General features: G+C 41.2%; 1 protein-coding gene across 3 annotated transcripts in view; it reads right to left on the reverse strand.

The window, feature by feature from the left end:
- Positions 1 to 231: 231 nt before the first annotated feature.
- The window catches only part of MED7 (mediator complex subunit 7), an 18828-nt gene continuing 7657 nt past the window's right edge, over positions 232 to 11402 (reverse strand). Inside the window, exons 2-3 of one of the 3 annotated variants that reach the window (XM_010855277.1) lie at positions 6757 to 7509; positions 232 to 1007 (exon numbers count right to left, since the gene is read on the reverse strand). In XM_010855277.1, the coding sequence (XP_010853579.1) occupies positions 6791 to 7492 (702 nt within the window). In that variant the 5' untranslated portion in view covers positions 7493 to 7509 and the 3' untranslated portion in view covers positions 232 to 1007; positions 6757 to 6790. Of the gene's footprint in view, positions 1008 to 1044; positions 1231 to 5918; positions 7510 to 11402 lie in introns of those variants that run through there. The other 2 variants (XM_010855278.1, XM_010855276.1) reach the window with 2 other exon arrangements.

Here is an 11402-nt window from a genome sequence, read left to right on the forward strand (position 1 = left end):
GATGATTAGCAAGCCTAAAACCTGAATATGTTGCTTGGGGACAAATAAATTTCAGAAAGAATTAGTGTGGGCCTTCATTTTTGACATTAGATGGTAAATACCCTGTGTGCTGCATTGTGCTGTCATGTTCAACTCTTTACAACCCCACAAACTGTAGTCCTTCAGGCTCCTCTGTCCATGGAATTTTCCAGGCAGGAATACTGGAGTGGGTTGCCATTTTCTACTCCAAGGCATCTTCTCGACCCAAGGATAGAACCCACGTCTCTTGTGTCTCCTGTGTTGGCAGGCAGATTCTTTACCACTGTTACCACCTGGGCTTCCCAACTACTCTATGAGATGGGTCTATAATTATCATAGCTAAGGAAACTGAATGTCATTGTGGTTGTATTTCAAACCAAGGCTACAGTGCTAGTACATACAAGAGCTCAAATTCTACCATGTCTTACTCTTTTTCTCTTCTCTTTTAAACCTTATTTTTAACTCAGCCATTTACTAGCCAAAGTGTCTTCAATGTGTAAGAAGTTACATCTTCATCCATAAAATAGTTTTTAACATTTTTCCAATCTGAGTATGGAAAGACAGACAGACAAACATATATACCAACTCAGACTATACTCAGCAACTTGCTGTTGCTATATATAGAATATACTTTCACAACAGTACTCCCATTCTTAATGGCTCTTAACGAGTACATGGTATTCATAGTATACCTTCATGCTTGTTGAATGACTGAAAAATTGTGAAAATAAAGACCCAAAGGCACCTTTCCTTGTAGTTATGATACAGTGTATTCCAAGCCAGCCATGTCTCCCCCTCCCAATCCCCGACTCCCATCCTTTCAAAGCCCTCCCTTATTCCCAACCTACAAACAGCAGGAAACCAGCAGCTTCACAGATGGTGCTTCACAGCTTGATGCTAAGCAGATGTGAGAAGCATCTTTCTGTCATCATCTACTCAAAATTAACCAACAGTGTCTTAGGTCTTCCTCAGGTCTTGTCCAGGCAGCCCTGAGAGAAAAGCTCTAATCAATTAAAAAAAAAAAAGAACTCTTATTCACAACACAGTACTGATTATTTTGAAAAATCTATACCCTATTCTTTCCATGAGAAAAAAATGTGTAGGCCACAGCAGATACAGCATCTCACTCGTTAAATACAAAGTTCAGTATTCCCATCAGCATCTATGAGTTTCTCCATCTGAGTCCCCTCTTCTGCCACCTGGCTGCAGCTCCTAAACAAGAGGTAACAGTGCCACTTACTGTTAGACTCATCACATTACAGTTTGAAACCAGTTCCTCAATTTTGGATTCTAAATGCCAAATGCAATTAGCAGGAAAAGTAACAGTTGACCTTTGAGAGTTTACTAAGTACCAGAAATTATGCTGAGTGCTCTGGAGCCATAATCTCACTTCAGCCGCAGAACAAACCTATAATTTTTATTTTGCAGTTATTAAGTGGTTTTATGAAAATATTCCAGGGTTAAGAATCTAATCATCTAGATCAGACCCTCTGGCCAAATTCATTCGGCTGGTGTTTTCGTACATTCCACAAAATAGGAATTATTTTTAACATGTTTAAATGGTTTGGAAAAAATCAAAAGAATATTTCATAACATGTAAAAATTATTTAAACTCAAGTTTCAATCTCCATATCTAAAGTTGGAACACAGCATTCTCATTTGTCGACATATTTTCTATGGCTGCATTTGTACCGCAGTAGAGGAATAACTACAATGGCTAAAAAATGTCAATTCCTGACCTAGATTCTAATCTGGATACACCACCTGAGCAAACCACAAAACTGATCCCCATTTTCATAAAGTGGGGGTGATATCTACTTAAAGAGAGTTTTAGGAAGGTTAGTGCTTAAACGCACAGCATCTCAAGACAGCAGCAGAATTCGATATAAATGCTTTAAAATGTTCAAAAGGAGCTCATAATTTCCATCTACAAAATCCTTCCTCAGTCTAATACTGTGTGATGTATAAAATAAGAATTTTGGGGTTAAATATCAGATTCCACTCTTGACTCTGTTACTATCTATGATTTATTAAATATATGATGCTGCAGCAACAGCACAGAGAGGTAATAAAGTATGAAGGTTTAGGCTTTGAAACTAGAATATTTCAATCCTGGCTTTGCCACTCACTAGCTTGGTGACCTTGGATAAATGATACCGCTCTGAGTCTCCACTCCCTCATCTGAAATAATGGTGTAAAAATCATGATTTTAATGGGTTGTTTTGAGGATAAAGAAGCTTTTTGTATATTAAGTGATTAGAACAGTGCCAACTAAGTGCTTTATATGCATGCTATTGATGTATGTTACAACTTAGGGCAGGGTGCCCCAAAATATTCCAATGGCATACTGAACTAAGAAGTGGCCAATACAAGAGCAACACTCTGACCACCCTCTCCCAACCCCAATTTCCCCCACCCCACCCCACCCCTGCACCGTTTCCCCCAAAGCAAAAAACAAACCTCTCCCACAAAAGGTGCACTCACCACAGTGAAGGGAAAAGGACACCCTTATCACCAGAGATAAGGAATTTGAGCTGAAAAGCCTATATAAATAAACCTTGTTACCTCTTTATTACTCCAAGCCCAAATTGTTTAGATTCCTCATTGAGCACATGCCAATTCCTCACAAATTCAGTGTTTGTGTAAAGAATATAAATGCTCTGGCTACTTCTTAGGTCCCATTGCTGAGACCTCTGTGTATAGGAATTAAAATTTTCTCCTATTGTCTTGTGTCAGTTTTATTAGTCCAATCACAAGAACTCAAGAGGGATAGAGGGGGAAATTCCCCTCTCCCCAACACTTCCCATCAGATTTAGGATAGAACAAACTCCTTTCCTAGGCCTTCTAAATCCTGTAATCTGACACCATCTGCTTCTCTAGCTCCAACCTCCTCCCTCCCTATGGTGTGGCCCTAACAGCCTTCTCCCTCAAAATTATGCCAACTTTTGTCTCAAGAGACACTTGTACTTGCTGTTTCCTGTGACCTCAGGACAGGTCTTTTCTCTCAAATACAACACAGCACAGTTGAAATGGTCTTCCACAACCCTTAACAATTTCAAACACAGAAACAACTTGAGAAATAATGTGGGCAAGGCATTTTGAGTAGGAAACAGAAATATATTGGAAGCAAGATTCTTGTTATAATGGCTGAATGGTTAATGCAAGAATTTATGCCTTCAAAAATTAACCTATTTATGTTCCTGTTTCTTTCATTTTCCTTTCCACTCTTCATACCCCCAGGAACTAAACCACTGTCAGGAATAAAGAGGACCACAATATCCACTAAATGAATAGAGCAAATAAATGGACTTAAACAGAAGGGTGGACCACCTCCTTCCATACATTAACATGTTGGGATCTGTCATATTCTTACAGAATCTGCCCCCCGCCCCCCACCAGCTGAATGGCCCAGCTGAAATCAGGAATGCCACCCCGAACTTCTCCCTCCCAGCTGGTCAATTACTTTTTTTTTTTTTTTTGAGACAACTCCCAGACAGTAGTACAGAAAGACTTAACACTCAGGAACTGTTACTACACATGTTCTCCACTCATACCATCAAAGAAGCTGGTTTGTATAGAATGAAATTAACAGAAAAGTCAGAAAGGAGGGACAAAGTGTTCTGGACCTTGCCCTAAAGAACCTCCAAGTCCTCTTCATGGTTTGGATGTTTAATTTATCCCTCAATCATGTAACACATGATTTCAATAATCATGTTAGGGATTTCATAAATCCTTCATTTCATAAATTTAAAAGGATTTCATAATCCTTTCAACAAATTCATCTTTTGCTTAAACTAGTACAAGTAGAGAGTACTAAGTAATGCAATCCTTTATCCTATGGCACAGCAGTCACCTACAAACTTCTTAAAACCAATTTCAGGGCCCCACTCCAGAGCAATGAAACCAGAATCCTTGCAGTCTGGGTCCCAGCACTGGTAATCTCAAGAGTTGCCCTGGTTATACCTTCAGATATTCCACTTCAAAGTATCAATCTATACGGAATATTCGTTATGATCAGGTGTGCAAAGATATATTTTAATCCTCACAGAGTTTTTACATACACTTTGAAATTTGTAACAACTATCAGACCACTGCTGTTTTTTCATCCCATTATAACAGCAGGAGTTCACATCAGAATAGTTCCACCCTGAAAGATCTGCAAGCTCATATCCCCTCAAAGTCAGAATTTAAGATTTCACATGAAATTTTAATCTCTTACTCTTTCTCTCCAACAAACATACATTATATACAAATAACGCTGTGACTCTCTTAAGGATGTGATAGTGATAATGTGATTCAGTTAGTTTTTTCCATGCAAGGATTTGCAAAATTGGTTTTGTACCTCAGTGTTGTAAGAGGGTTGTGGTCAAAGGAGATTCCTTTGGAGAGTTGCTAAAGTGTTATGTTATGTCTACCTTATTCTGCCACAGGGAGATAAGGGGGTTTCCCTCCCCCTTCAATTTAAACTTAACAGAGCCCAGACTGCATCTCCTGGAGTCTATGGAGCCCCAAAATCAATACCAAACACATATGAGGAAAAAACAAATGAGATTTGCCAACTATCTGCCTAACAGAGAGGTTGTCTACTTGAAAGTTACACAGTCATGTCTGACTCTTTGTGATCCCATGGACTGTAGCCTGCCCAGCTCCTCTGTCCATGGAATTCTCCAGGCAAGAGTACTGGAGTAGGTTGCCATTTCCTTCTCCAGGGGATCCTCCAGACCCAAGGATCAAACCCAGCACTGCAGGCAGATTCTTTAGCAACTGAGCCACTGCTGCTGCTAAGTCACTTCAGTCGTGTCCGACTCTGTGCGACCCCAGAGACGGCAGCCCACCAGGCTCTCCCATCCCTGGGATTCTCCAGGCAAGAACACTGGAGTGGCTTGCCACTTCCTTCTCCAATGCATGAAAGTAAAAAGTGAAAGTGAAGTCGCTCAGGTTGTCTACTTGAAAGTTATACAGTCATGTCCGACTCCTAGCGACCCCATGGACTGCAGTCTACCAGGCTCCTCCATCCATGGGATTTTCCAGGCAAGAGTACTGGAGTGGGGTGCCATCGCCTTCTCCAAACTGAGCCACTAGGGAAGCCAAATATTTTTTATGACAGGCAAGAGGCCCATGAACAGAAGAGAAGAGTGGCCTCACTTGCCAAGAACGTCTGTCCCTCATCTGGCATGGCTTAGGCCCAGTCCGGGAGAGTGCACGAACAGGCCATCTACTTTGGACCAGCCTAAAGCCCCCAGAATTTTAAAGAAAAGGATAAATGAGGGTTTCACACACAGAATTTACCCATGGCCACTTTAAACCGGACTTTGCCTGTTTATTTGGGAAAAGGCCTTACCATTATCAGGGATTCTTAAGCTTGAGCCTGCACGGGAATCACCTGAGAGCTCTTTAACACAGTTTGTTGAGCCCCACTTCTACAATTCACTTTAACATGGCTGGGGTGGACCTGAGAATTTGCATAACCAGTCCCCAAGTGATATCAATGCTGCTGGTCTAGCACTATGCTTTGAGAATCACTCAAAGCATATTTCTAAATATGCTTAAGAGGAAGGCTGATAGAAACCCTCAGATACAAGGCAGACTCTCCATCAAGATTTCAGTGGAAGAGGGGTTGGAGAAAAAAAAAGAGAAGTGCAGAAATGAAATCTCAGTGCTCAAAACAACAGTAACAACAAAATAACAACAGTAAGTTGACTTCTTATTCACATGGTGAAGTTAAATCAGCAGGGGTGAAGAGAGGGGTGGGACCGGGGCAGGGGAGGGTGGAGTTGAAAGGAGGGCCTAGTCTTCAGGCATTCAAGGACCCAAAATGACCAAACTTTTGCCATCTTCAAGTGGCTTCCAAAGTTTTCCTGGGTGTGACCATCAAACCAGCAGATGAGAAGATAATGGTGGGTGATATAAGAAACTTTTATGGGGCAGGCCTGGATTTTTACATCATATTCCACTGCTTAGAACTCAGTCACATGGCCTCATAGAGATGCACAGGGAATGGAGAACCACAGTTTCTGGCAAGGCAGCATGTCTCAGGGGAGCAAGAATCTCTGGTGGACATCCAGCGCTCTCTGCCCCCAAACCCCCTTTCTATAGCAGGTTTCCAGCCTTAAGCAAGTCTGAATCTAGGAAATATAGTGCAGACAATTTACATAGACATTTTAATGATTAAAATGAATGTCTGTAACTAAAAGTGATCAAAGGACTTCTTAGTGACTGAATAAAAGTTCCAGGACCCATCCAGGACAGGGGTAAGAGGCTGAGACGGTGTTTGCAAGAACAGCCAAGAGAAAAAATGAAACTGTTTTATAACTCTGGGGTTCCTCTCTTTAAACATGTTACACTATTCTTTTTTAGAGATTAAGCAAGTTTTTAAGTGAAACAAAGATTGCATAATTTCACATTTATAAAGTCTGATGTCCTTTATTATCTATCACTCTTAAAGCAAATGACAAATCTACTTCCCAGTGTTGAAACCTGCTATCACTGAAGATATCTTCAAAATTCACTGCAACTCTGGAAACAAGGATATTCCACAAATACCTGCACTCTGCTTTTTAAGGTAATCACTCTTAATTAATGTAGGCACACTCATTTACCTATGCTTGCCATAAGGTGAAATTACTGCTGTGACTTCTCACAGTTGAGAAAGTTGGAGAATCAAGCTGCTTGCAAGACTTCTTTCTAGTTATATCTTCTTTTGAGACTCTCTAAAAGTGAATTAACTAATATGTTTACCATTCACTGAAGGGGAAAGGAAAAGAAACATCCTTCACGGCCTTTCATTCATTTCGTCAATCAGGACACACAAGGCAGCATCTTTCTCTATAATCTGATCTCTCCGATGACCTGAATTTTCTCTTTGTTGTTCATTCTGTCCAATACAATTGTTGCTGTCATCAGCGTCCATTGGTTCAGTTTTTACTCTCATCCCTGCTTCTGAATGAGGCAAATCATCAGGCAGAGAAGCCAAGCAATTCTGAATCATCTCAATGACTCGTTCCAGATGCTTTTGAAACCTCTCGGCTGTCTCAAGACGTTGACGTTTCTGCACCTCCATCATGACTCTCAAGGTCTCTCTTGCTTGGTGGGGTCGGTATTCATTTATGAGATGATGTACATGCACAAAAAGCAGCTTAAGATCTTCTAGCTTCTCTTCTCGTTTTATACTCCCAGGGCTCCGTATCAAGATATCTAAGAGGTCTAAGAAATTAATAAGGATAGACATATTGAGTTTTCTCAGTTCTTTCTTGTGATCAAACTGCATAGGATGAAGTCGTTCAATACCCTGACTTTCTAAAGGGCGGATGATAAGATCATCACACTGGAACTGGTTGCCAAACATCATGTAACTGTCCTTTATTGGAGGTGGAGGCTTGGGAGCGAGGCCTTCCTGAATATTTTCATCTGTATACTCCTTGATGTACTGCATCGGAGGGGGCGGGAGGGCACTCACTTGCTGTGGCTCACCCATTGTGGAAGATCAAGAACCTACAGAAATAAACCATCAAACAAAAAATAAGAGGAAAACAAAACATAACACACACACACACACACACACACACACACACAAATAGACCAAAGATTGAGAGTGGAGCTACAAAACAAACCTATCACATTCAGTGATTAATGACAGAATCATTTCCCTTTTCTCCCATGGCCATTTGGTGCCCAAGACAAAATGATCTCCCTCGTCTCTAAAACTAACATTTACAACAGGGTAAACCTGCTATCTTTTTCTAATTAGCATTATATACTCAATCATTCAGGTATTTTTCCAGCTCTACTGAACATTTCCATCGGCACAAAAAACTACTGCAGTATACAGCTGACCTTCAAAGCTATGGTTTTTCCAGTGGTCATGTATGGATGTGAGAGTTGGACTATAAAGAAAGCTGAGCGCCAAAGAATTGATGCTTTTGAACTGTGGTGTTGGAGCAGACTTTTGAGAGTCCCTTGGACTGCAAGGAGATCCAACCAGTCCATCCAAGGAAATTAGTCCTGAATATTCATTGGAAGGACTGATGCTGAAGCTGAAATTCCAATACTTTGGCCACCTGATGTGAAGAACTGACTCATTTGAAAAGACCCTGATGCTGGGAAAGATTGAAGGCGAGAGAAGGGGACGACAGAGGATGAGATGGTTGGATAGCATCACCAACTTGATGGACATGAGTTTGAGTAAGCTCCGGGAGTTGGTGATGGACTGGGAAGCCTGGTGTGCTGCAGTCAATGGGGTCACAAAGTCGGACACATCTGAGCAACTGAACTGAACTGGTATCACTGGACAACATAGGTTTGAACGTGCAAAGGTCCACTTACATGTGGATTTTTTTCAATAGTAAATACTAGAGTACTACAAGATTTATGGGGCTTTCCTGGTGACTCAGTGATAAAGAATCCACCTGCCAATGCAGGAGATGTGGGTTTGATCCCTGGGTCAGGAAGATCTCCTGGGGAGGGAAATGGCAACCCACTCCAGTATTCTTGCCTGGGAAATCCCAGAAGAGCCTGGTGGGCTAATCCACAGAGTTGCAAGAGTCAGACATGACTTAGTAAATAACTAAAAACAAGACCCATGTTTGGTTAAATTCTCAGATGCAGAACCACAAATGTGAAGGAACGAAAGATACAAAAGGTCAATTCTAAGTTATACTCAGATTTTCAACTGTGCAGAGGCCGGGCATCCCTAACCTCCCAGTTGTTCATGGGTCAACTATATTTTCATCTATAAGTGAAATAGTCTGGATTCCACACCCCTCACCAGTTATGCCTCATTTCTCTATCCTCTCTGCAGCCAAACTACACATGCTGTCTCCCCATCTCATGTTATAATCACTTGTTTTATATTACAGATTGATTTCCAAAAGCAAACACCTGTAACTCTAAGGAACACTGACAAAATTAACATTGCTCTAGTCTAAACAAACACATCATCTGAGCTTCTGTGATCCAATTGCACTTCCTTTTATTCTACAATGTATTTTACAATTCTTTATAGATTCACTAACTTTTCTACATCCACTACAGAACTTTCAAACTCAAATATATCTTCAATTCAATAGCCACAATAACCTCTATCTATTCCATTTTAACTTAGGAATATCATAAAATGAGAAGATCCTGAGTGCTCATTTAGACTGATCTTACCAGATTTTCAAGATTTATTTATACAATCCAACATCAGAGATAGCAAGTAATATACTGGAGGAAGATTCATACTTGGAATTTCTGAGGTACTAAGGGCAGCTGTGGGGCAGTCCTGAGTTTCCACCAACCTATGGTGGTGAACTGCATACTACTGAGTCAATATGGCAGTGGCCATGGGCATGATGCGTTACTCTAACTATACCAAGCTACACTTCACTGCTCTACTAGCTTTCTGTTTATCCATTTTTATCACTATTCAATCTGGAATCAACCTCCTTCCTCCACAAATACTCAAAGTCATCAACAATCATCACATGACCAAATTCAATGGACATTTTTCTAAAGTGATCTTAATCTCTAAGCACCATTTTCTTCCTTTTCAACCCAGTCCCCTTCTCCTTCAGCATCTGTGATCTTACATTTATGTTTTCCTCCTACCTTACTGGAGGCTCCCTCTCAGTCTCCTTTACTGCCCCTCCTTCTCTATCCAAATTTTAATGTTGGCATGCATCAGAGGAGTGCCCTATAGAGTCACAAATTCAAAGATCAAAGGGAAAAGGCAGGGAACATAAAGTTACACATGCAGGGGCAGGGATTAGAGAGAACAGAGGACCCCAAAGCCAGACCTCAAACCCCCCAGCCACTAGCATTCACTCATGAATTAAGATTCACTGCACCTTAGTCTTGACTTTTCAAGAAAGGAAGGAAAAATCCAGAATTATATGGGGAACTTCTCAGTTTTTAAAAATACTAGCAATTAATTCTGGAAACTGTCAAGTACTGTGAAGTCAAAAAGAATTTCTAACAACCTCTGTGGTCTGCAGGCCACTAGTTTTAGGCCTCTGTTTTATGTTCTTCCTGGGATGACCTCAGTCAACTGCATAGCTTTTATTAGCATTTCTATCAGTGGTTCTCAACCAGGTGTGATTTTTGCCAGCTCAGTTCAGTTCAGTCGCTCCTTCATGTCCGACTCTTTGCGACCCCATGAACCCCAGCACCCCAGGCCTCCCTGTCCATCGCCAACTCCCAGAGTTCACCCAAACCCATGTCCATTGAGTCGGTGATGCCATCCAACTATCCCATCCTCTGCGTCCCCTTCTGCTCCTGCCCTTCAATCTTTTCCAGCATCAGAGTCTTTTCAAATGAGTCATCTCTTTGCATCAGGTAGCCAAAGTACTGGAGTTTCAGCTTCAGCATCAGTCCTTCCAATGAACACCCAGGACTGATCTCCTTTAGGATGGACTGGTTGGATCTCCTTGCAGTTCAAGGGACTCTCAAGAGTCTTGTCCAACACCACAGTTCAAAAGCATCAATTCTTTGGCGCTCAGCATTCTTTATAGTCCAACTCTCAGATCCATACCTGACCACTGGAAAAACCATAGCCTTGACTCGATAGACCTTTGTTGGCAAAGTAATGTCTCTGCTTTTTAATATGCTGTCTAGGTTGAACGTAACTTTCCTTCCAAAGAGTAAGCGTCTTTTAATTTCATGGCTGCAATCACCATCTGCAGTGATTCTGGAGCACAGAAAAATAAAGTCAGTCACTGTTTCAACTGTTTCCCCATTTATTTGCCATGAAGTGATGGGACCAGATGCCATGATCTTAGCTTTCTGAATGGTGAGCTTTAAGCCAACTTTTTCACTCTCCTCTTTCACTTTCATCAAGAGGCTCTTTAATTCCTCTTAGCTCTCTGCCATAGTAGTGGTGTTATCTACATATCTGAGGTTATTGATATTTCTCCCGGCAATCTTGATTCCAGCTTGTGCTTCTTCCAGTCCAGCATTTCTCATGATGTACTCTGCATAGAAGTTAAATAAGCAGGGTGACAATATACAGCCTTGACGTACTCCTTTTCCTATTTGGAACCAGTCTGTTGTTCTATGTCCAGTTCTAACTGTTGTTTCCTGACCTGCATACAGGTTTCTCAAGAGGCACGTCAGGGGACTGGTATTCCATCTCTTTCAGAATTTTCCACAGTTTATTGTGATCCACTCAATGGCTTTGGCATAGTCAATAAAGCAGAAATAGATGTTTTTCCGGAACTCTCTTGCTTTTTCGATGATCCGGCAGATGTTGGCAATTTGATCTCTGGTTCCTCTGCCTTTTCTAAAACCAGCTTGAACATCTGGAAGTTCATGGTTCACGTATTGCTGAAGCCTAGCTTGGAGAATTTTGAGCATTACTTTACTAGCGTGTGAGATGAGTACAATTGTGCGGTAGTTTGAGCGTTCTT

The sequence above is a fragment of the Bison bison genome, unplaced genomic scaffold (genome assembly GCF_000754665.1).
Source record: "Bison bison bison isolate TAMUID 2011002044 unplaced genomic scaffold, Bison_UMD1.0 scf7180017864363, whole genome shotgun sequence".
Classification (NCBI taxonomy): Eukaryota; Metazoa; Chordata; class Mammalia; order Artiodactyla; family Bovidae; genus Bison; species Bison bison.